Source organism: Urocitellus parryii, chromosome 13 (genome assembly GCF_045843805.1).
Source record: "Urocitellus parryii isolate mUroPar1 chromosome 13, mUroPar1.hap1, whole genome shotgun sequence".
Lineage (NCBI taxonomy): Eukaryota > Metazoa > Chordata > Mammalia > Rodentia > Sciuridae > Urocitellus > Urocitellus parryii.
This window is the reverse complement of record NC_135543.1, coordinates 35,801,997-35,828,236: the sequence shown is the minus strand read 5'-3', so window position 1 is coordinate 35,828,236 and position 26,240 is coordinate 35,801,997. Positions and strand designations below refer to the sequence as shown.

Here is a 26,240-nt window from a genome sequence, read left to right as displayed (position 1 = left end):
GAATTAAAGCAGCATCTTTTTAAAATTAATTTTTTAATTTATATATGATAGTAGAATGCATTACAATTCTTATTACACACATAGAGCACATTTTTTTCATATCTGGTTGTATACAAAGTATATTCACACCAATTCATGTCTTTATACATGTGCTTTGGATAATAATGTCCATCAATCCCACCATCATTTCTAACCTCATAACCCCACCCTTCCTGTCCTACCTCTCTGCCCTATCCAGAGTTCATCTATTTCTCCCACGTTCCCCCTCCCTATCCCACTATGAATCAGCCTCCTTATATTAGAGAAAACATTTGGCATTTGGTTTTTGGGGGATTGGCTAACTTCACTTAGCATTATCTTCTCTAACTCCATCCATTTACCTGCAGATGCCATGATTTTATTCTCTTTTATTGCTGAGTAGTATTCCATTGTGTATATATGCCACACTTTTTTTTTTATCCATTCATCTATTGAAGGACATCTAGGTTGATTCCACAGTATAGCTATCGTGAATTGTGCTGCTATAAACATTGATGTGGCTGTGTCCCTGTAGTATGCTGTTTTCAAGTCCTTTGGATATTGACTGAGGAGAGGAATAGCTGGGTCAAATGTTGGTTCCATTCCCAATTTTCCAAGAAATCTCCATACTGAAGCAGTACCTTTTTAGGGACCCTCTGGGCTAGCCTTAGGCTGGGTGGTGATTACATAGATAATGAGTAATTACTGCTTCCTTTCTTGAGGATTTTTCATTCCAGTGGGAGAGATGGTAAAACACTGTAAATTGTTTCCCAACCTCAAACAACTCATGTTTATGTAGATTAGTGCACATTTACCTCTGTGTTCCTTTTTCCCAGCCATGAGATTCTGGTTGGCATACAAACAGATAGGAAGCCTAGATTGTTTAACCTGGAAGTCAGTGCTGTTGACAACGGAGAAAGGTGCTATAAAGAAGAAGGCACCAAAGAATTGAAAAGAAAAGAAAAAAAGAGAGGAAAACTTAAAAAAATAAAGAAGAAGAAATAGACACCGTAGTCATTTAAAATTTTCACTAGTGGATGAAGTAAGAACGCTCAAGTGTGGGACCATTTGGTAAAAGCAACAGGGTGAGGATCAGCTGGGAATCTGGCAGGAGGCCTTGCAGGGATCTGATATATAAGTTCCTTAGTAGTTGTGGCCTCATGACTTTGTGTCATTGGGGTTAAAGAACCTACTTACTACCTGGTCAACCATGGAATGGAGAGTGAGCCCTTAATTTTATACATTCATTATGAATTTCTCTGACAGATTCTTTTGTTAAGGAAACCCTGAAATTGGTGTAAGCATGGTAGAGATAGTGGTGCAAAAGAAAGAGATTGATTGTTTAACCTGGAAAGTTAGGACAGGTTCCCCAGAGGAGAAGGATACGGGCCCTATGGGAGGGTAAGCAGAACTAGGCCAATGAAAACCTGAGAGTTTAATGAAAGCACAGGACACTGGGAATGTGAAGAGTGTTGAGAAAGGCAAGAGTGATATGGAGTGAATGGATGACTTACCCATAAAGTTTATGAATTGCAGAAGGCAGCTCTGTTGCTGTAACTCTGATCTTTTTATTAGTATCAAAAACACTGAAATCTCATTTCTACTAATTTTTTAATTCCTCTGTAGGATAATTCTAATTTACTAACTGCTGTTTTCTTCTTTAAAGAAAAGGGTGGTTGTTACCAACCTGAATGGTCACACTGCTCGAGTTAATTGTGTACAATGGATTTGTAAACAGGATGGCTGTAAGTATTAATCTGATTGTTAAATCTCAGTTTAATGGTTTTCTGATGAGATATAGTTAATCATTTTTCTTTCATTACTTCTCTTAATGTAGCATTACCTTATCTGATTAGTTCAGTTGGAAAATAGAAGAAAAGTGGAATGCCCAGTGTAATATTTGACTTCTATTTTTACTTTATGGTGGTTGGAACATAGATGACACAGCACTGATTAAGATGAGGGGCAAGACACCCCCTCCTCTGTTGCCTACATCTTTTTAAAAAATTTTTTTGTAGTTGTGGATGGACAACGTTCTTTTATTTGTTTATTTTTATGTTTTAAGGATCAAAGCCAGTGCCTCACATGCTAGGCAAGCACTCACCACTGAGCTACAGCCCCAGCCCTACCCATATCTTTGAATGAAAACCTGTAAGCAGGGCCTAGGCTGATATTTTCATTCACATCCAGTCCCAAAGTACAGCTTTCCAGCAGCCATACAAAAATGATATTTCAATAGATTAAATACAGAAGTAATTGTGAAAATCCAGCTTCCCTCTAATAAAGTCAGACATTAAGAAATTTGTGGAAATGTAAAACATGCCTCTCTTATTATTTTCTTAAAAAACACTGGTATTTTCCAAACCCCATAAAATGTTATTTTTGTCAATACATAATGAGCTTCATTATCATTTTTAAGTAAACTATTAATCAAGTACCTTTCAGATTTCTCAGTCTTGATTTCATATGGCTCATATAATCAAAAGTCTTTTGGAATCCTCAAAAGTTCTAAGAGTGTGAAGGAGTCCTGAGACCAAAATATTTGAAAATTGCCAGACTACTGTGGATTATTTTTTTTCATCCCCAAGATTCACTGGCTCCATATTCTTAATTAACATATTGATTGCTTTTAAGTGGTACTTCCAAAATCCAGTGGAATATCTAAAAGTATCTTGAAATATATGTACTGTAATATTGTTGTAGAATCTGAATTAAGTTTATTTTTCATTCTGATCTAGGCACAAATGTAGAATTTCTTGAATTAATGAGACTTTGCTATGATTTTATCTATGACATTTAAAAATGTTTAATAAGCTACTTATTTCAATTGGTAAAACAGGATTGGTCATGTATCAGGTTAGTAAAAACCACTAAATAATACAAGGAATGGCTATTAATGCAGATGTGAAGACCATTAAAATTATATTAGTTGTAACGATGAGGCATCAAAGACTACTTGATTCTCTGTATAGGAATTTGTTATGAAATGTTAATTTGGGCTTGTGTACTTGATCTCTTTTTAAAAGTGAGGTTACATGAAATGAATTGATTGTGTATCACTGTAATCTATAACTATTATGATTGATTTCCTCTAAGAACAGGGATCTATCCCCAGCTAATTCAGATATCCTTTCCAGCCACTGCATAGGGACATATAAAAATTTAATAATACTACTTCATATTCTTAAAATGTCTGATTTTATTATATTACTTTTGTGTACTTTATTATAATTATTTTCAAAGTCATGTAAATATATGGCTACATGACTTTGTGGTGCATGAAGAGATTGGAGTCCAAGATCCGAGTTGACCAGTAGCAGAGTTGGGACATGAGTTTGCGACCTCTGGAGAAGTCTAACAGAGTTTGTTTACTTATTTATTTATTTATTAAATATTTTTTAGTTGTAGACAGACACAATATCTTTATTTTATTTACTTATTTTTATGTGGTGCTGAGATCGAACCCAGTGTCTCACATGTGCCAGGCAAGTGCTGTACCACTGAGCCCCAGCCCCAGCCCATACTTATTTATTTTTTATGGCTGAAAAGATTTTCTAATAATCTTTGGACTATCTCCCTGTTGCTTCCCTAAATATCTAGCACATAGGGCAGAGGAGATAAATAAATGGAAAATGTAAACTATGCCAAAATTATGCTATTTTCTGCTTTTCTGGAACTTCTATTTTTTTCTGTATCACCACGAAATTGTTAATGTTTAAAAGAGCTATTTTGAAGTATATGTCTAATCTAAAAAGTAAGTTGGATGTTTGATAGCAGCAGCTGATTGTAAAGTCTCATAAGTTATTCCTGCCAATAGTGTTTAGTGTGGATCAAATTATGAGGAAATAATCAGACAAATCCATATTGAGGGATACTACAAAACGGTCAGTCTGCACTGTCATTGTCAGAAAAAAGAAGAACTGTGAGACTATTCTAGATTAAAGAAGATTATAAAAATGTTGTTATGAGGTATGATCCTTAGTTAGATTCCAAATCTAAAACAAAAAGTTATGAAAAGTGTTACTGGAATAATTTGAAAAATTTTAATATGGACTGTATATTGTATTGTAATATTGTGTCAATGTTAAAATTCTCGAATGTGATAATTCTATTGTGTAAATTAGGAAAATGTTCTAGTTCTTAGGAGATACATGGAAAACTCTTTGCAGTCACAGAGTTTGCAAGTTATTTTTTCCATCTTTTTTTGTTGGTGCTTTATAATTGTACATAATGATGGGATTTGCTGTTACATATCTGTACTTATACACAGCATAACAATATAATTTAGCCAATATCATTCCCTAGCTCCCTCCCTGCCTCCCACCCCTTGATTGCTTTCCTTTTCTGATCTCCCTTTGATTTTCATGACATCCAGCCCCACCTTTGCTTTCCTTTTTCTTATCTATCTTCCGCATTTGAGAGAAAATATACAACCCTTGACCTTCTGAGTTTTGACTTGTTTTGCTTAACACAGTGGTCTCTAGTTCCATCCATTTTCCTGCAAATACCATAATTTTATTTTTATTTATGGATGAATAAAACTCCATTATGCATATATATTTTTTCTTTACCCATTCATCCATTGATGGACATAGCCTGGTTCTATAGTTTGGCTATTACGAATTGTCTGCTATAAACATGAGTATGCATATATTGCCAGATGATGACATTGATTCTTGAGGGTAAATACCAAGAAGTGGTATAACTGGGTTATACGGTACTACCATGAGTACATGAGTCTAGCTTTTCGAGGAACTGCCACACTGATTTCCATAGCGGTTACACTAATTTACAGTCTTACCAAGAGTGTAAAGGTGTTCCTTTTTCTCCACATCCTTTCCTTTATTTATTGTTATTTGTGCTCTTGATGACTGCCATTCTGACTGGTATGAGATGAAATCTCTGTGTAGTTTTAATTGCAGCTTAGTTTTTAATGGTTTGAAAAAAAATATGTACAAATTTAGAAAGTATAAGACATAAGGCAAAAGTTAATCTTGATGAATCCAGATAAGAAATGTAGGAGAGTTCTTGTATGTTTTCCTTTCTTCTTCTTTTTTTTAAATTTATTTTTATTTTTTTATTTGTTCTTTTTAGATATACATGACAATAGAGTGTATTTTGACATATTATGTGTACATGGAATATAACTTATTCTAATTTGGATCTTATGTTTTGTATAACTGAATTAAAAAATAACTGGGGTAATGAAATAAATAAAAATATTTACTAAGATATGATTTTTTTTTTTCAGCTCCTTCTACTGAATTAGTTTCTGGAGGATCTGACAATCAAGTGATTCACTGGGAAATAGAGAATAATCAAGTGGGTAGACATTTATAAGGAAACATTTCTGTCTATTTGCAAACTTTCCCCCTCATTTTTCCTGTCTTTCCTTTATGAAGTTCCATCATTTTTGTTTATCTGTAATCCAGATGCTGTATTTTCTGTACTTCATAGGCCCTATATCCCTTCCCATATTCAGCTCTGCTCCAATATTCATATGCTTGCTTTCTTTTTTTTCCTCCCCATATTCATGTGCTTTCAGTCATCTCTGTGAATTCCATGTCATTTTGGAATAATTTTCAAACTGTTCTTACATGGACTGTTCTGTTTTCGGTGATAGTAAAAATTGTTACTGTGTTAACAGGGCAGGTACTGCCACATGAATTTAGGCCTACGTAAATCCTGAGTGATATTATCTGTACTGCATGGTATGGATGGTCCTCTACTGATGAACAATTAGATTGTTTAAATCTATTAGCAAAGATTAAAAGTGAAAAAAGTTGGTATATTAGATATCTGAACATCTACCATGCAGAAGATACAGATAAGGCAGAGTCCTCCTACTCATGAGTCATGTACATAGTTTTGAAGGCAAAATGAACTGGAATAATTACAGGTCAGGTGATTCCATGCATAGATATGCTAACTTGTTGCCCAACAACCTTAGTGCTATGGGAGTTCAGAAAAGATTTAAGAGGTGGCCTTTGTGTTGAGTGTTAAAGTGCAATATGAGTGCCCTGGGGGAAATTAAAAGGGAAAGGATCCAGGTGGGGAAAAAAATAGCAATTTTATTACATGTATGAATCTTTTCCCCATCTCTTAAATCTCTTAGCATCCTTTGTAACTCTGAGGAACAGTTTTGGAAATGTTACTAGATAATACATTGTGGACAGTAGTTTTAGTGAAATACAATAGAAGATCATGTCAGAATTTGAATACTAGCTCTAAGTGTTTGTTCTTTATTAGTATGCATTTGGAAGTCAGCAACAATTTTTAAGCCCAGGAATATGAGTATCAAAAGAAGATTAATCTGATACCAGAATACCAAATTAGTATGGGAAAAAATATAAAGGGAAGGATATGGGATATATTTTTGAAGGAAAATGATTTTACTATTGACTGATTGGTTGTCAAAACAGTGTTGATCTGGGCTGGGGTTGTGGCTCAGTGGTAGAATGCTTGCCTAGCGTGTATGAGGCACTGGGTTCGATTCTTGGCACCACATAAAAATAAATAAAATAAGGGTATCGTGTCCACCTACAACTAAAAAAAATATTTAAAAAAAAGAGTGTTGATCTGATGGCAGGTAAATAAACAATGAAAAATGATGTGACTTCCTTTTAGGGCCCTGAAAGAAAGGTGTTTCTACAGAGAAAAATAGGGAAGTAGGAAAGACGATGTGGAATCAGTTGTAGACATGTTATTTAACTGTAGGTTAGATAACCTGACTTATCCTAAAAAATAGAAGGCAGATATGGAGGTAGATTTTGGAGCTACCTGAACTTGAGTGGGGGAATGTAGCAAACTTGGCTCCTGTTTAGACCAATCTTGGCAGAAGAATCCAGAAAGGGGTATTTGAGCATTTGTTTTTGACACTTTGAGGGGAGACTTGGAAGACTCTTTCCTCAGTGCTGTCCCTCTTGTCTCCTGACAATAGAGGATTTCAGGTTAAGCAGTCGTATCTGATGGCAGACAGCAGATGTAGAAAGGGGGAGAATGTGAGGCCAAACTGGGAGGAAGAGGAGAAGAAGGGGGCTGAAAGGCATAAAAGAGGGATGAAAGAATAAGGATTCAGAGGAAGGAGCCATATACTCTAACCTCCTTATGGGCTTACATGTTCTTCCCCATATGCGTTTCCTTGCACATGGGTGCTCAGTGCACTTTGACTGCTGATCAAAGGAAATCTAGAGCTGGGGGTATAGCTCAGTTGGTAGAGTGCTTGCCTCACATTCACATGCACGAGGCCCTGGGTTCAATCCTCACCACCACAAAAAAAAAAAAAAAAAAAAAAAAAAAGAAGAAGAAGTTTGGTGTAATAAGAGGTTTGGGTCTTTGAACAGTAAGCATTGTTTCTTAAAAAGCTAGTGAACTTGAGAGATTACTTCTGTTTTGTATGTGTGCACACGCATGCGTTTGCTTAAAATTTTCTGATGCTTGCACTATAACCCTGCTTAAATGTGTAAAATGAATATTTTCATTATATTTAATTTTTTAGAGGACAATAATATAGGCTCATGTAAATAAAATTTATAAATACAGAAAATTTTAAAGAAGGAAAAATACTATACAAAATCTGAGCATAGTTAACTTTCTGAATAACAACATTCCAAATCCTTAGTTCTCTGTGTGTAATTATGCATAAAACAGATTGTACTGTATGTGAACCATTTGGAAATATTTTTTCAAAGAAGCCATAGGTTAATGATTAAAGTTAGTGTACAGATCTTAATGCATAAGTATTAGCTACTTTGTTCAGTGGTAGATTTTTGCTTAAGTAATTGGGAAAACAACTGAGCAGACATTGAAGAAACACTTATTTCATCAGACAATTTAAAGAAAAGATCTTTCAAAGGAAGTAGTGGAATCTTACACATTTGAAAGAAATTCACAGACCTGGGCTTGGGAAGCACCTCAGTGTTAGAGCACTGTGTAGTATGCCAAGGTTCCAGGTTCAGTCCCTAGTACTCCCAAACAAACAAACAGAAAAAAAAAAAAAAAAAGCAGTGAAAAGGATACCAGAAGAAATGTTGCAGGGCAAGTAGATCGATTTGATGAGCAAATTCCCATTTCTGTGTTCCATTTTTCTGTTTTGCAGCCATACTTGGTATAAACATATTCACATATTATCACCAAAAACATTTTGACTTCACAGTGAAAAAAAAAAAAAACAACTGAAAGAAACTACTAAGATAACAGGGTTAACATAACTAAAATTTTGACAAACCGATTTGTGCCTCTTGTTATGGTCCACTTGTATAGTAATGCTGTTAGAATATATATCCTGAATCTATTCAAAATGTATATTCTGAGTTTATTCATGAGGAAACATCAGATTAATCCTAAAAGAAGGACATTGCACAAAGTTGGACTATATTCTTCAAAAAATGTCAATGTCATGGACATATTTCCATGGCAGTAGGCATACATTTATCTAAATTAGTAGGCATACATTTATCTATATTATCATTTTTATTGTATACATATAATGTATGTCTACTCTAATTTATTTCATCAGTTATCTATTGATAATTTTGGGTTGCTTGTGATTTTTTCACTATTATAAACAGCATGTGGTGAAGATCCTTGTTGTTCATTTGTCTTTTACTGTTACTTGCTATACTAGTACTATTCTTAGAGTCAATTCTTTAATGTGACATTGCTGAGTTAGAGGGTGTTTATTTTTGTGTGCTGTTAACATAGACTTCTTGAATGTATTCATTCTCTTCAACTTGGAGGACCTATTTCTGCGCCATACATTAATTGGCACCTTTAATCCTATGATCCCAGCTAAATAAAGGTGAAACTGATAATTCCTTTTTTTAATCATAATTCTTTTGTCTTTCATTCTGATTCAGCTTTTAAAAAAAGTTCATCTCCAAGGCCATGAAGGACCTGTTTATGCAGTGCATGCTGTTTACCAGAAGGGGTCATCAGGTGCTGCAGTACACACACTGATAGTTTCTGCTGCTTCAGATTCCACAGTTGGACTCTGGCTTAAAAAGGGTTCAGAAGGTAGGTCTGGAGGTATTATAATCCTGATGAATGAAATAGTAATTATCAAATGAAAGAAAACTAGAGGAGCATACCTACAACTTTTTCAAACATTCAGATAACTTTAAGAATGCTACAATTGTAATCTAAATGTTTTTCTTTTACAATCTTTTCAAAATTCCCCTACACCAAACTGACAATGTAAATTCCTTCTAAGCTTTACCACTGAGTTATATCCCAGGCCCTTTTTATCTTATTTTTTAGTTTGAGACAGGATCTTACTAAGTTACTGAGTCTGGCTTGAACCTGCAATCCTCCTACCTTGGCTTCTTGTATTGCTGGGATTACAGATGTGCGCCATCATGCCTGGCCTTCTAAGCATTTTCATGAGTCATTTTGTTCTGTGTAACCTTGTTAGAATTTAGTCATTTAATGTCACCTGGTCAAGTAAGGGCTTAAGATTGACTTCTCTCATCTCTCAGCTGACAGCCAGGTCTGTGATGGTCAGAGATGGTTGTTTATGGTATGGTGTTTTTTAATTTTTTCTTAGTAACTTGCCTTCAGACGTTGAACTTTGGAGATGGATTTGCTCTGGCTCTCTGTTTATCCTTTTTGCCTAATACTGATGGTGAGTATCCTTGTAAGTATATAATAAAAGATCAATATATTTATATATCTCCATACGACTAGAGCCTAAAAGACATGTATCTTAATTTTATATTTGTTTGTTTTGACTTTTTTGGGGGTGTTTTTTTGGTGGTACTGGTGGTGAGACCATGGGCTTCACACATTAGGCTGCATTCTGTCACTGAACTATACCCTCAGCCTTTTTTTTTTTTAATATTTTTTTTTTAGTTGTAGATGGACACAACATCTTTATTTATTTATTTTTATGCAGTGCTAAGGATTGAACCCATTGCCTCATGTCTGTGAGGCAAGTGCTCTACCACTGAGCCACAACCCCAGCCCCATACCCTCAGCCTTATATCTAAAAGTTTTCATGAAACAAATTGAGATGTGGATAAAACACTTTTGTTACAATATTCAAATGATCTAAGTTTAGAACATAAGGTTGCAGGAGGCTATTAGGAAATTTGTAGCTGTTGAAAATTTAAGTAACTTAATATATACTGAAGATTGATAAAGCTGCTTATGTTTTATGGTTCTAATTTGGGAAAAGTGTTTAATTCTTTAGAAGGTAAGGTCTGAGATAAGTTGAAAGTGTACAGAAGATGAACCATGTGAGCCTTTCTCTCAAGATGACAGCCTCTTCAAATCTTGCATGGTGATAGTTTGTCGAGCCCTCTTAAAATCTCCAAATAGAAAAATTTTCCTTTTGCTATGCAACTCAATTGTACCTATCTTTTCATTTTCCTCCACAAAAGTGATAGCCAACGTGAGGCAGTCATTCACTTTGCCACCTCTGTTACTAGGACAGGAATGATGAAGAAAGATAGGGCCTAGAAGTGCCAGTCTTTCTTGCATTCTGCAGCAGAAGCTGTGACTCTATAGTTTCATGTTATGTTCCCTGTTGTGCAAGGGTTCCTTGAGAGAAGGATCTGGAAGCATCTGGTTTTTAACATAGAATTTCATTTCTCTTCATTTATTGAGGCCAAGTGACTGGAGTTTTTGTTTTGATTTAAAGTGAGACGACCTTTAAAAACACATTTGGTAGCACAGTATTTCCTTAGAAAAGAATCCAGGTTTTATCTTGCTCCTGAGTCATTAGGGCTGTCCTTAGATAGTGTGAATTTGTTTTTTATCTTATTAAAGATAGCTCATTTTAGTCACTCTTTTCAAAGCTTTTTAGCTACGTATTTAATTACTTACTACTTGATCTTTTACTTTGTTTTAATATTGAATTCAGTCTTTAATAAAATGTAAAGTTCTTGAAGTTACAAATATATCTGTACATCTTTGCACTAATAGTGATGCTGTGCTCAGAGTAGCTATTTATTATTCAGTTGGACTAACAGCTTCTCATATTGGTCTTTTGGCTTAGATGGCAAAAATGTACCCTATTTGCTCTTTTTTTTGGTATTGGGGATTTAACCCAGGGGTGCTTTACCACTGCATCACATTCCTGCCGCCACCCCCTCCCCTTTTTTTTTTTAATACAGCCAAGAATGTAGATTTTATTTATCTATTTATTTTTGGTGTTTATGTATTTATTTAATTTTTTAAATTGATTTTATTTTTTAAATACATGACAGTGGAATGCATTACAATTCTTATTATATATATATATATATCACAGTTTTTCATATCTTTGTATATACAGTGTGTTCATGCCAATTCATTTCTTCATACATGTACTCTGGGTTTTTTTTTTTTGCAGTACAATTCTTATTACACATATATACCACAATTTTTCATATCTCTGTTTGTATATAAAGTATGTTGACATCTAATTCGTGCCTTCATACCTGTACTTTGGATAATAATGTCCACCACATCATTCCTGCCCTTTTTATTTTGAGAGAGTGTCTCACTAACTTGCTTAGAGCCTTGCTAGATTGCTGAGTCTGACCTGGAACTTGTGATCCTCCTGCCTCAGCCTTCTGAGCCACTGGGAATATAGGCATACACCAGCACTCCTGGCTCCCTACTTGCTCTTGGGCTTCTTTTACATTGCTCCTTCTATCATAAGTAACATAGATACTACTTGTCCGAGTTTATTGTTATTATTTGTTAAGTAACCATTGACTAATATGTTTTGGAGTATCACATTTTATTCCTGGACATATTCATTGAACATTTTCAGTTTGTTCAGTGGTGTGGGAAATGGAAGTCAGGATACTTTACAGAGAGTTTAGAATCCATGTAGGTGATCCTACTTGTGATGGGGTATTTACAGTCATGCCTTTTTTTTTCTTCTAGTACCAATATTAGCATGTGGTGATGATGACTGCAAAATTCATTTATTTGTTCAACAAAATGATCAGGTAAATAATGATATTTATTAAGAGACGAGAATTACTATCCACTTAGTCACATATCTTAATACGGACTACTTACAAATTATAATTCAGGAATGTTAAAATTCAAACCAAAATCGTCCAATAGGGGAATCTTTCCTTGACAATTCTTCTATTAGATAGTCTTTCTTTTTTTTATTTGAACATCAAGTAACTTTAGCCTTAGCCACCAGGCCGAGTTGTTGGGGGAAACAGGTAATCAGGTAATTTGGTTCTGGAGAGAAGGAAGATGCCATGGTAGTGCTTTTTTTTTTTTTTTTTTTAATTTCAAATGAGGTATAACATACCTGTAGTAAAGCCAGTGTTTATTTATCCTTCTGAGTTTTACCTACACTTTGAGTGTCTAAACTAAGGGAAAGAAATTCCAGGAATTAGGTTGGTTAACTCTAGGCCCAGTTTCTGTTCTGTAGGATCCAGTGTTTTTATATACTGTATCCATAGCATGTCATTTTATCTTGTAAACATTTAAATTACTTGATATCTATAGATATTGTGTTATCAACTCAGAGTTGCTCAGTTAATGACTTAAGTATTACATGATGAGATTTTTTTTGTTCCCAAATGAGTACTTTATCCTGTGTTTAATCAGGTAGCATTCTTAGTAAAAGCAGTAGGACCGACTGAGATAAAATGAAGTCAATATATGTGAAAATGTTAAATTATCAAGCCCAGTGATTTTCATTATCTTACTAGTTTCAGAAAGTGCTTTCTCTCAGTGGACACGAGGATTGGATAAGAGGCGTGGAGTGGGCAGCCTTTGGTCAGTATGAAATTTTGCTAATGTACAGCTGACGGGAACAAGTATGTGTAACTTCCAAAAAAGCAGTCTCCTGTGTTTTAGTTTGTTTTGTTTTAGTTATAGTTTATTTTTTTAGTTACAGGTGGATGCAATATCTTTATTTTTATGTGGTGCTGAGGATTGAACCCAGTGCCTCACACATGGTAGGCAAGCGCTCTACCTCTGAGCCACAACCCCAGCCCCTCCTGTGTTTTAATTTTAAAGTTTTCTTTATGTCTTACATATTTCTCTTGTCCCAATTAGTAAAGAGAATACGTATCTCTCTGTTAACTGTTAATTGGTGGTAGAAGATGAACCAGGTTGATGTTTCAAGATGATGCCAACTATATTGTCTACATGCAGGCATTCTTGAAAAGTTCTTGGTAGAACCATCTATGAATAACATTTATTATTGCATCTGTGTTTGTCAGTATTTATTAAAATGAATGTAGATCAAATGAATGAAGGGTTTTATATCTACATTTAAAAATTATACCATCTGTTTTTTAATTAGGTAAAGATCTTTTCCTAGCAAGCTGTTCACAAGATTGCCTGATAAGAATATGGAGGCTGTATGTAAAATCGACATCTTCAGAAACTCAGGATGATAATATAAGACTGAAGGAAAATACTTTTACTATTGAAAATGGAAGTGAGTAACTGAAAATATTTGCTGTACTTGAGTCTACTGGCTGAGTCATTTTATCTATTTCAACACACATCTATGTGAAGGTTCATTTTTTTAGAAGTGTTGGATTCCTATCTGAAACTGATATGGTTTTGGTTTTTATTCGTATGTGAAATTGAGTTATTTTTCATATTTAAAAATTATTTTTCTTCTAACTATAATGTTTAATGTTTCCCAATAAATTAATTTGTAAAAGGTTTCTAAATTTGCAATTTTAGCGTAGAAAGAAATAAGGTAATAGTGTGAATTACTCATACTTTTGTTGGAGTATATTCTTTTTGCATCAAGGATTAAACCCAAGGGCATTTAACTACTGAGCCACATCCCTATCTCTTTTTATTTTTTATTTGGGACAGTCTCACTTGGTTGCTTTACAGCATCATTGAGGTTGCTGAGGCTGGTCTTGAACTTGTGATCCTCTTACCTCAGCCTCCCAAGCCGCAGGGATTACAGGTGTGTGCCACTGCCCCCAGCCTGTTGGAGTGTATTTTTAAGAGACTAGCTAAATCTCTACATTGGATTACTTTTTTTTTAATATAGCCAAGAATGTAGATTTTATTTATCTATTTATTTTTGCGGTTTGTGTATTTGTTTAATTTTTAAAATTGATTTTATTTTGATTTTCTTACTGTCTAGCATTAGAATTTTACCCTTGCATGGTAGATACTGTTGAATTGTTGAATTTGAAAGAGATTTTTTTTTTTACATGTGTATCTAGATTATAAAATTAGTTCTCAGTAAGCATTGTTCACCTAGGTATACGGTTATAAAGCCTATTAGAGTTGAAATTTGGGTACAGAGTTTTGTGAGAATAACAAATAAATGATATGACCAGAATATTATGAGTAGCTATACCCAAATGTAAAATTGTACATTAATTATTTTGTTTTAAATTATCTTAAATTATTTTGTTTAAATTAATGTTCCTTGTTTCTGCATTTATTTTATTTTTTAAAAATGGTATTTTAGGTGGTATCTTGATAAGGAGTGTGGAAACAAGGAGGCTGGCCTTTCTTTGTTTGCTTTTAAAATATATATATGTAGGGACTGGGGTTGTGGCTTAGCAGTAGAGTGCTTGTCTAGCATGTCCAAGGCCATGAGTTCGATCCTCAGCACCACATAAAAATAAATAAAATAAAGGTATTGTTCAACTACTTCTAAAAAATAAATATTTTAAAAATATATTTGTATATGTAGATATTTAAATTTAAATTTATTTATTTTTTTGCTGTGTTGGGGATGGAACCCAAGTCCTTGCACATGCTAGGAAAGTGCTTTTAACATTGAGCTATACCCCTAACCCTGTTTTTTCATTTTGTTTTGTTTTGTTTTAGCAGTACTGGGTATTGAACCCAGCATACTCTATCACTGAACTACATACCAATCCCTTTTTTGAATATTTTTTATTTTGAGACAATGTGTTGCTAAGGCTGGCCTCGAACTTGCAGTCCTCCTACTTCAGCTTCCCAAGGAGCTGGGATAACAAGCATGTACTACTGTGCCCTGCTCCCAGCCCTAATTTTTAAATGGACACAAAAAAATCATAAAAATTGTGCATGTAATGTTTCAATACAATTATAGTGTATATGTTTTTGCTTTATAATCACTGTATAACAGCTGTTTCAAAAAGTTTTTTTTTTTTAGTAAAACATTCCTTAATATTTGACCAGATAGAGAAAAATTCATTTTTAAAACTTTATCTCTTATTATTTTGGAGAGTTGGTAAGGTTAATAAAATTTAGAATATTGGTTCTTTTTGTTGAATCTCGTCTATTATGTTTTATTCTAATTTTTAAATGTAGTTGCACAACTGAATTGGTCATGCATATATTCTTTTTAGCAGATATTTGAGGGAAAAAATACCTTCATTGCTTTTGTTGTAGGTAGTAAAATAACATTTGCAAATACTCTGGAGACTGTGTTGGCTGGTCATGAAAACTGGGTAAATGCAGTTCATTGGCAACCTTCATTTTACAAAGGTAAGAAGAAAAACATGCAGATCCCATTTCAGTTAACTCTTGCAGTATTTTAAGCTCGTCAGCTGAAGTGGAGGATTTTTATGAGTGTTATTAGAAATCTTAAGATATAATACATTTTCAAGTTGGTGGAGTGTAAGACTACATTCCTGGTGTGGTGAATACTGAGTTCCATTGACAATTGCTCTCTTAATTGGGTGAAGTATGATCTTTGTTGTGATGCTGAAACTACCACACCTCCATTAACTTTATTTCTTAAAAGTTTCTACCTAGTCATTAAGAGATTTTAAGGAAAATTGACTTTCAAGCTAATTTCACAGGAACCTTTCGCCTTGGTAATAAAGTTGATAATACTGAGATATAATACTTATGAAAAAGTAAGAACTTTTTCCCTTCTTTCTTTTGCTCATAAGTTCCATTTATGGAGTGGTGGTTTTATCATGCCCAAGCTGGTGCTGGGTATAGAGCTGAGCAAGGCCTGGCCTTATGGTTTATCCATCCCCTTCCCCAAGATAAGAATAATGGTAATTAATACTCAAGGAATCACCATTCAGCTCTTATTACATGCTATATTTCTCACTGTTTTAAAATTTTTTATTGTTCTCTCTCTTTGGGCCAACTCTGATGCATCCCATTTGGCCTTTGTTAGTGGCTTCTTTTATTTCCAGCTCATAATACCTCAATTTTTACTAGTCTAATAAGCCCCTCTATTGTCAGTTAACATAGGACTCTGCCAAGGGTTACTGCTTCACCTTTTCTGCACTATAGAACCAACTAGCTGTACTTTTAGGAACTCAAGCAAGGTTAATTTAAAAACAAAGTCCAGTCTTCTCTTTTATTAATAATTTGAAATTGCATTTTTACTGTTAAAACAAGAGTAAGCCATTATTTTGGACTCAGCTCTTATACCAGACCACAATTGACCAGACTAAAAATCAAAGTGAGTCACACATGTTAAAGTTCCACATCACCAAGCTGCAGCTAAGCTCTTTATCTTACTTTCTAAGAGAATTCAGGATTAGAGAGATTGTGGCCAAATTTTCCATAGTGAAAAACAATGTTAGATTTATACATACCAATAATTCCTGTATGTTCTTTTAAACCTCCCCTTCCATCCTTCTGTAGAGGCAACTACAGTACTGAATTTAGTGCCTATCATTCCTATGCATATGTTTATTCTTTTATTGCACATTTGTATACCAATAAATAATATTGTTTTTATTTATAATATATCAAAACTTGATACCTATATATTTTTATTCTTTTACAAGATATGTTTTTAATTTAAAATGTTTGGAAGTATATCCATGTTGATTCATGTGATTAGTTATTTTTTTAAATTGCACTATAATATTCCATTGCTTGAATATACCATAGCTTGTTTATCTGTTCTTCTAATGGTTGGCCTTTATGCTATTTGCACATCTTTGCTATTATAAACAATGCTTCAGTGAATGTTCTTGTAGTATGCTTATTGTGTTGTTTCTGATCATCTACAAGCACAGTGCTTGTTAATCACCTAAAGGTACTGGTTTTTATTCTTTAGATGGTGTTCTACAGCAGCCAGTGAGATTATTGTCTGCCTCAATGGACAAAACCATGATTCTCTGGGCTCCAGATGAAGAGTCAGGAGTTTGGCTAGAACAGGTAAAATGTGGATACTTAAGGAACAGAAATTTGGAATTTGTAAACTAAATATTTAAATCCTAAATCTGTATTGTTAGATATATAAATATGCAGTTTTTGTATACATTAAATGAGTTAGAACTTGAAATCTGTAATCCGTTTCCATTGTAAAAAATGGTCCTATTATACTTGAGAATATATATTCTGCAGGGAATAGTAGTTCATATTTATTATGTAGATATAACTTGTTAATTGCTGTGCTCAATTCTATTTCCTTATTGATTTGTCTGATTTTCTGATGGAGCTATCAATTACACAGAGAGCATGTAAAAATATCTCATAATCCAATAGCGGATTTTACATTTCTCCTTATAGTTCTGTCAGTGAGGCAATGGTATTAGCTATGTCTAAATTAGAATTGTTATATTTTCTATGTGACTTGAAACTTTAATTAGTGTTATTTACTATCTTTACTTCTAAGAAAACTTTTTAATCTTAAAAAGAAATGGGACTATTAAGTGAAAATTGTTTTCTGTTATTGTGTAGGTTCGAGTAGGTGAAGTAGGTGGAAATACTCTGGGATTTTATGATTGCCAGTTCAATGAAGATGGTTCCATGATTATTGCTCATGCTTTCCACGGAGCACTGCACCTTTGGAAGCAGAATACAGTTAACCCAGTAAGAAAAGCACTTTTCAAGCAATTCTAATCACATCGAGTGAATATTCAACCTAGCTAAATAGTGTTTTACTTATAACACTGTACAGAAGCATAGAAGAGGCCTTTAAGTTGACATCACTTATTTCTGTAGACATTATACTGTGTTTATAGTAGGTAAGAAACTCATGCTTTTCTAAGAATAGTACAGCAGCATTGAAGAATTGAATGAATTCTGGGGTTGTGGCTCATTGGTAGAACATTTGCCTAGCATGTGCAAGGCCCTGTGTTCAATCCCCAGCATTGCCCCCATCAAATTTTTCTTGTTTTATAAATGAAAAATAGGGCTGCTATATATGGATACTATATAAGTATATTTTAAATTAAATAAACAAATAAGAACATTAAGATAAATGTTACAGTGTATTCTGAATATGTATCTAATGGTTTCTTTTATAAAGTAGAAATTCATACATTTGTATAACTTTTAGTTTGTGGACTTGAAATAGTTGTGTCACCTATGAGGTTTTGATTTCTCAGTTTATAGGGAGAATCTACTCTTTTTCTTATATTCTCCATTTGGAGTTGACCTTTAAGATTGATGAACAATTACGACACTATTAAGGTAGAAAATGTTTTTTAAGATAAATTTTATTTCCTTAACTCAGCTGGTCTTTGAGGGCTGTCACAGAATTAAAAGCATTAGATGAGTAAGGAGAGACACAAGCCAGAAGATAGATTCTCACTGTACCTGTGCTTTACAATTTGACTCATCAAGTGTTAAGGGTGATTTGTTTTTCCAATGGGCTTCTTTTTTTTTTTTTAATATTTTTTTTTAGGGCGGTAGCATGCTCGCCTGGCATGTATGCGGCCTGGATTCGATCCTCAGCACCACATACAAATAAAGATGTTGTGTCCCCCGAAAACTAAAAAAATAAATAAATATTAAAAAATTCTCTCTCTCTCTTTAAAAAAAATTTTTTTTTTTAGATGTTGATGGACCTTTATAATGTTCATTTCTTTATATGCAATGCTGAGAATTGAGCCCAATACCTCACACATGCTAGGCAAATACTCTACCACTAAGCCACAACCCCACCCTGGAAATAGGCTTTGTTTTTTAGAGCAGTTTTAGGTTAGTAGCAAAATTGAACAGAAAATTCAGAGTTCTCTATATCTTCACCCCAGCACAGCTTGCCCCAATACCAATACCCCAAACCAGAGTTGTACATTTGTTACAATCAAGGGTGTTTTTTATTGTTGTTTTTAGTACTAGGGATTGAATCGAGGAGTACTCTAGTACTGAGCTATATCCTTAGCCCTTTTTATTTTTATCTTTGGCACTGGAGATTGAACCCAGGGGTGCCTAACTACTGGGCCACATCCCCACCCCCCACCCCCCTTTTTTTAATCTTTTTTTTAGTTGTTAATGGACCTTTATTTTATTCATTTATTTATATATGGTGCTGAGAATTGAACCCAGTGCCTCATATACAAGGCAAGTGCTCTACCACTGAGCCACAACCCCAGCTCTACTTTTTATTTTTTGAGACAGAGTGTTGCTAGGTTGCTTAGGGCCTCACAGAATTGCTGAGACTGGCCTCAAACTTGGCAGCCCTCCTTCCACAGCCTCCTGAGTAGCTGAGATTCCAGGCATATACCTCTCTTGCTTAGGGCTTCACAAGTTGCTGAGGCTGGCCTCAAACTTGTGATCCTTTCTTAGTCCCTGGGATTACAGGCATGTGTCATCACACCCAGCTTGGTGGGTGATTTTTTAAAAGCAAATAAATACTGCCCTTTAGGATTGTTACTGTGGAAAACTATGCTATTAATCTAAAAGAGCTGTCCATTGCTCAGAACTTTTTTATTTTATTTTATTTAGTTGTAGATAGGCACAATATCTTTATTTATTTTCTTATTTATTTTTATGAGGTTCTGAGGATCGAACCCAGGGTCTCACACCTGAGAGGCAAGTGCTCTACCACTGAGCTACAGCCCCAGCCCCATCACTCAGAACTTTTAAACTCACATTAGTGTTAACATTAGAACCTGATTCTATGTCATAGAAGAAATTAATATTTTTTTCTTTCACTTTTTTTAATACCAGATTACTGATTATATTCATCAGATTTGGCTTTGAATGACCTCCCAGTTATTGATACAAATTTCATTTTCCTCTAACAGAAATTTTTAACTAAACATTTTTTAGTTATAGATGGACACAATATCTTTATTTATTTATTTATTTTTATGTGGTCCTGAGGATCAGACCTAGTGCCTACACATGCTAGGCAAGTGCTCTACTACTGAGCTGCAACACCAGCCCTAAAAGTTTTAAATTTTTATAGTACCTTATAGTTATACGTAATAGTGGAGTTCATTTTAACATAATGATACATGTATGGAATATGATTTGCTCTATTTTAGTCCATAGTGCTTTCTCTTTCCCTTCTTTCTTTCCCTACCACTATTCCCCTTGCATCTATTGCTGGTCTCTTCTATTTATTTATTATTATTTTAATTGATGCTTTATAGATATACCTACAAGTGGAACTCAGTGTGGTATATTCATATTAGTGTGATTTTGTCACTTTCGTTCCACAACTCCTCCCTTTTCCTATCCCTCCTCCCTCTTCCTGTCTCTCCTCCCTCCCCTTCAGTCTCCTCCCTCGACGCCACTGATCTGCCCTCTATGTTCATGGGATCCCCCTTATCTCCCTATACTTTGCTCTAGCTTCTACATATGAGAGAAAACATTTGAACCTTGATTTTCTGAGTCTGGCCTATTTAACTTAGCATAATGTTCTCCAGTTATGTTTATTTACCAGCAGATGCCATAATTTCATTATTTTTTTATGACTGAGTAAAATTCCATAGTGTACACATACCACATTTCCTTTATCTATTCATTGTTGATGGGCATCTGGGCTGGTTTCATAACTTAGCTGTTGTTGAATTGTCCTGCTATAAACATTGATATGGCTATGTCACTGTAATATGCTTTTTTTTTTTTTGTACCAGGGATTGAACCCAGGGGTAAATCATTGAGCCACATCCCCATCCTTTTTTATGTTTTATTTAAGACAGACAGGATGTTGTTGAGTTGCTTAGGGCCTTACTAAGTTGCTTAGGCTGACTTTGAACTCACGATCCTTTTGCCTCAGCCTTCTGAGTCGCTGGGATCACAGGTGTGCATTACCATGTCCTGATGTAATATGCTGGTTTTAGTTCTTTTGGGTAAATACCAAGGAGTCAGGTAGCTGGGTCATATGGTGGTTCTTTTCTTAGTCTCTTCTCCAAAGTGGTTATACTAATTTGCAGTCCCACAAACAATGTATGAATTTATCTTTTCCACATCTTTGCTTACATTTTTTATTTTTTGTATTCTTGATGATTGCCATTTAATGGAATGAAATCTTAATGTAGTTTTGATTTGCATTTCTCTGATTGCCAGAGATGTTGAACATTTTTCATACATTTGTTGGTTGTTTTGTATTTCTTATTTTGAGAAATGTTCTTTTGCCTGTTTATTAGTTGGGTTATTTGGGTTTCTTGGTGTTTCGTTTTTTGAATTCTTTATATATTCTGGATATTATTACTGTTCAAGGTTATGTAAAAAGAGACTCTGGACCATGCATATGACATTTTCTGTATTTTCCTATTGGTATTTATTACATGGTTGTTGCTCAGTAGGTGAATCAAATAGGTTTGATTCTGTCTATTTCTGTCCTTTAAATCTATAACTCCTTTTACTTTAAATCTATAACTCCTTTTACTTTATAAAGCAAGCCACACTCAGAATCTTATTTTATATAATATTTTTTCTTTCATTGTTAAGTTTGACAAAAGCAGAGTATCTGTACACGCAGCATTGTTTTGCATGCTTTACATTGTTCTACACATTTTGCTCATTTAATCAATCCTTTTTTTAAAATTTTTTTAGTTATAGATGGACACAATACCTTTATTATATTTATTTATTTTGTTTGTGGTGCCGGGGATTGAACCCAGTGCCTCATGCATGCCAGGCACTCGCTCTACCACTGAGCCATAACCCCGGCCCCTTAATCAATGCTGTTGATATTTCTATGAGATAGCTGCCATTTTTGTAATATCTTCAGGCACAGAAAGATGAAGTCAATTGTGTTGCTAGGACATTCAGTGAAAGATGAATGGAGAGAAATTTCCCAAGATAATTGCTTCAGAAGGTACAACACGTATTTGAATGTTTAATTAATATGGTTGATTAGAAAAGAGATGCTATTATTTTGTGTGGATTTTTTTTTTTTTTTTTTTTGGTGCTGGGGATTGAACCCAGGGCCTTGTGCATACCAAGCAAACACTCTACCAACAGAGCTATAGTCCCAGCTCCTGATGCTATTATTTTATGATCCTGTCTTATATATTTAGCTTTTCAATTTGTTAGGGGGTTTCCATCTTTCCTGTTGCCAGACATGAGTGCTTTACTTTGAGTGGTGGTGGCCTTTGATTATTTTGATATGTGTCATGAGTACTTTTATTACAGAAAGAGTGGAGTCCAGAAATTGTCATTTCGGGACACTTTGATGGTGTCCAAGACCTAATGTGGGATCCAGAAGGAGAATTTATCATCACTGTTGGTACTGATCAGACAACTCGACTTTTTGCTCCATGGAAGAGAAAAGACCAATCACAGGTAAAATATCTTACTACTTGACTAACCACATTAAAAAACTTCCACAAGTAAGTGAAAAACAACATTGTTAGCTATTAGAAAAGTGCAAATTAAAACCATGATGAGATATCATTATATATTCTTAAGCTGAACTAAAAAAGAGTGACATTAACAGCTGCTTGTAGAAATGTAGAGTGACTATAACTTTCATACTTTGCTAATGGGAAAGCAAAATGATCCCGCCACTCTGGAAATTTGTTTGGCATATTCTTAAAAACTTATATTCGTCTCCTGTTTGTAATTCAAATAATAATTCAAGTGTTGGTTGTTAAAATGTATTTTGCTTCAATTTCACATAAAAGTTCTATGTCTTTTAAGTTTAACTCATTAGGAAGCATTGTTAAATCTATAGTAAAAAATAATTTCTGAAGTCATCTGGTGTTAGATAGTAGTGGTTGAGGTTGGGGGTAGTAGCCTTTTTTTCTTTTACTTTGGCAATTCTGGGGCGATTGAATATAGGGTCTCACACATGCTAAGTAAATGCTGTACTACTGAGCTATATCCCTAGCCTGAGGGTAGCTCTTGTTCAAGAAAATTCTTCGTCTTGACCATAAGTTCAAACAGTCACAGGAAAATTTTACCACTAATAAACCCTGAACTTCTATGTGTGAAAGTTAGAATCTTCACCCTTTATTTCTTTTTTAAAAATTTTTTTATTTATTCTAATGTTTTATATATTACCTTCTGAGAAGTGTCTGTTCAGTTCCTTTGCCCATTATTGATTGGGTTATTTGGTTTTTTTTTTGGTTTTTAGCTTTTTGAGTTCTTTATATACCCTAGAGATTAGTGCTCTATCTGATGTGCAAGTGGTAAAAATTTGCTTTCATGCTGTAGGCTCTCTATTCACCTCACTGATTGTTTCTTTTGGTTTCTTTTGCATTTCATTTGTTAATTATTGATTTTAATTTTTGTGCTATAGGAGTCATATTAAGGAAGTTGGGACCTAATCCGACACGGTGGAGATTTGTTCCTACTTTTTCTTCTATTAGACACAAAGTCTCTGGTTTAATTCCTAGGTCCTTGATCCACTTTGAGTTGAGTTTTGTGCATATTGAGAGGTAGTGGTTTAATTTCATTTTGTTTAATGCAGTTCCAGTTTTCTTAGCACCATTTGTTAAAGAAGCTGTCTTTTCTCCAATGCATGTTTTTGGCAATTTGTCTAATATAAGATAACTGTGATTATGTGGGTTAATTTCTGTGTCCTATATTCTATACCATTGGTCTACCAGTCTATTTTGGTGCCAATATCATACTGTTTCTGTTACTATTGCTCTGTAGTATAGTTTAAGGTCTGGTATAGTGATGCCACCTGTTTCAGTCTTGTTGCTAAGGATTGCTTTAGCTATCTGGGTCTCTTTACTTTTCTAAATGAATTTCATGACTGCTTTTTCTATTTCTATGAGGAATACCACTGGGATTTTGATTGGAATTGCATTAAATCTGTATAATGCTTTTGGTAGTATGGTCATTTTGACGAATATAAATTCTGCCTATCCAAGAGCAAGGTAGATCTTTCCATCTTCTAAGGTCTTCTTTGATTTTCACCCTTTATTTCTGACAAAAATTCATGGTACTGAATAGGAGTCAGGTCATGAGAGCTAGTAAGGTTTGCCAGTGGTCTTGCTGCCACAGTAACACAATCGATCATTTGGAACATCATCTGTAGTCAGTTGAAAATACAAGTCAAATGATTGGGAATGCTTTACTGTGGCTCTTGTTGATGTGCTACTAGGACTGCTTAGTTGTTTATTTTTGCTTGAGTCTGCCCCATGGTCACATTTCTACAGTTTTGCATCTGATATTTTGCTTGTTGAAAAGAATAAGATTTTTGAAACATATGGCCATTTTCATTTATTCTGTTTTAATACCCAGGTGACTTGGCATGAAATTGCAAGGCCTCAGATACATGGATATGACCTGAAATGTTTGGCAATGATTAATCGGTTTCAGTTTGTATCTGGAGCAGATGAAAAGGTTCTTCGAGTTTTTTCTGCACCTCGGAATTTTGTGGAAAATTTTTGTGCCATTTCAGGACATTCACTGAGTCATGTGCTTTGTGACGTGAGTATTCTTCTAAAGGTTTCGTTTAAACCTAGTCACTTAATTTTAAATTCTAAATATTTTTTGCTTTGGGCTGTAAATGGAGTATATAGAAAAGAAAAGAAGCCATATCACTTATTATTGGTTTGACATATGTTTGTGTGCACTGTGGTATATGATGGTTTAAATATTAAAACCAGAAAATTGTGTAGCAAATGAGCTCAAAACCCTGTAAAGTGGCAATATGATGTTCATTTGAGACATGGATATTATGTATTGTCATGTGCTAGCTACCTATGATAAACTATACAAGATGAGAAATTATCATCTTGCTTGTAAGGTTGCAGTAAGGGGGCAGTCTAACTAACATAACATACCTGTAATTATTAGATGAGACCATTAACTGCTAAAGCTCATGGTATAAAAGTTTCATAGAAGGAACAGGTCACTGCATTGGAGTAATGACAGCATGTTTAATGAGACTTCATTTGGGTTTTGTAAGAATAAGTTTTTGTTTTGTTCATTTACACCCCTCTTACTAGAGATTTGATCTACTTATAAAAATACATGGGTTATAAAAATCACAAAGTAATTTTGAAGGAAGAGAAATTAAGTAGGAAGATAGTTACATTACACAGAAATGTGGATCTTACAGTCCTTTTCCTAGAACTGGGTCCCAGGTTTGGTTCTGAGCTCAAAAGGTTAAGTACAGTTTTATAGGCAGAAGGAAGGAGAGAAAGAGGAGAGAGGTAGCCAGAGTTTTTGGGGTGTTTGTTGGAATGAAGAGGGAAATGCAAAAGTGGGAGAAGTCAGATCAGGGAGGATTTTGGGAGGCAGGCACACTTCAGACTGTGGAGTGCCATTGGAAGCCCCTTCACAAAGAATGTAGTGAACAAGTATTTTGGAACAGGGAGAATTTTCTGGGAGCCCAGAGATTGAAGGCACAGAAACCAGCACTGATCCAGGTAAGACTGGAGAAGAAAGTGAGAATCATTTGAAATGAAATGCCCTGGAATACTCAGTGCATTGTGCCACAGCATTTCTTATTTATGTAAAGAGGTTTTATGATTTTGTTCTGCCCATTTCTAATAATAATGGGCGTCATGAATGAGATCCAAAGGGAGGTCTTGATTGTGATTCCTATATAGTGCTAACATTTGGGGATAGAGGGATAGTTAGTTTTAGGATCTCTTTAGTTTCAGGGATTGAAACGGAGTTTCATGGAATTCCATGAAAGCCTTAGTCCTAGGTATACATTCAATTCCTAAAATACAGGAATCCCTGACAGGCATGGTGGCAGATCTCAGCAGCCCAGGAGGCTGAGGAAGAAGGATTGCAAGTTCAAGCCAGACTCAGCAAGTTAGCAAGACCCTAAACAACTTGGAGAAACCCTGTCTCAAAATAAAAAAAGGGCTGAGGATGTGATTCAGTGATTAAGCACCACCCCAGGGTTCAGTCCCAGATAACAAAATAAATAAATAAAATACAGGAATTGTGTAAATTGTAATGTCTCTTGATCTCTTTTAGGTTTTACTCCCATACTAAGTGTTGGGATAGGCATATGGGAAAGCTTGTTATTGTTCTTCCCATGCTATGCTATTTCTCTTGAGTTTTGAGTTAAGCATGCAGTTCCTCGTGTTCCATGTAGTTGTTTTTGACAGTGGTTTAAATTCATATCACTCAAGTTTGTCTAGTTCCAGCTCCTGTATTAAAGTTTAAATTGTAAGAAACTCTTTAACATGGTCATGGGCCAGTTTTAATGATTAGTATAT

General features: G+C 34.6%; 1 protein-coding gene across 2 annotated transcripts in view; it reads left to right on the top strand.

Moving 5' to 3' along the window:
- The window catches only part of Elp2 (elongator acetyltransferase complex subunit 2), a 48,550-nt gene that overhangs the window by 3,792 nt on the left and 18,518 nt on the right, over nt 1-26,240 (top strand). For both annotated transcript variants that reach the window (XR_003301799.2, XM_026400006.2), the window contains exons 2-13: nt 1,685-1,763; nt 5,270-5,340; nt 8,877-9,033; nt 9,563-9,640; nt 11,893-11,957; nt 12,684-12,750; nt 13,283-13,420; nt 15,340-15,435; nt 16,979-17,079; nt 17,605-17,736; nt 22,240-22,389; nt 24,301-24,489. Coding sequence is in view for 1 of the 2 variants with exons in the window: in XM_026400006.2 (XP_026255791.2) it covers nt 1,685-1,763; nt 5,270-5,340; nt 8,877-9,033; nt 9,563-9,640; nt 11,893-11,957; nt 12,684-12,750; nt 13,283-13,420; nt 15,340-15,435; nt 16,979-17,079; nt 17,605-17,736; nt 22,240-22,389; nt 24,301-24,489 (1,323 nt within the window). In the remaining variant the exon portion in view is untranslated. The remainder of the gene's footprint in view (nt 1-1,684; nt 1,764-5,269; nt 5,341-8,876; nt 9,034-9,562; nt 9,641-11,892; nt 11,958-12,683; nt 12,751-13,282; nt 13,421-15,339; nt 15,436-16,978; nt 17,080-17,604; nt 17,737-22,239; nt 22,390-24,300; nt 24,490-26,240) is intronic.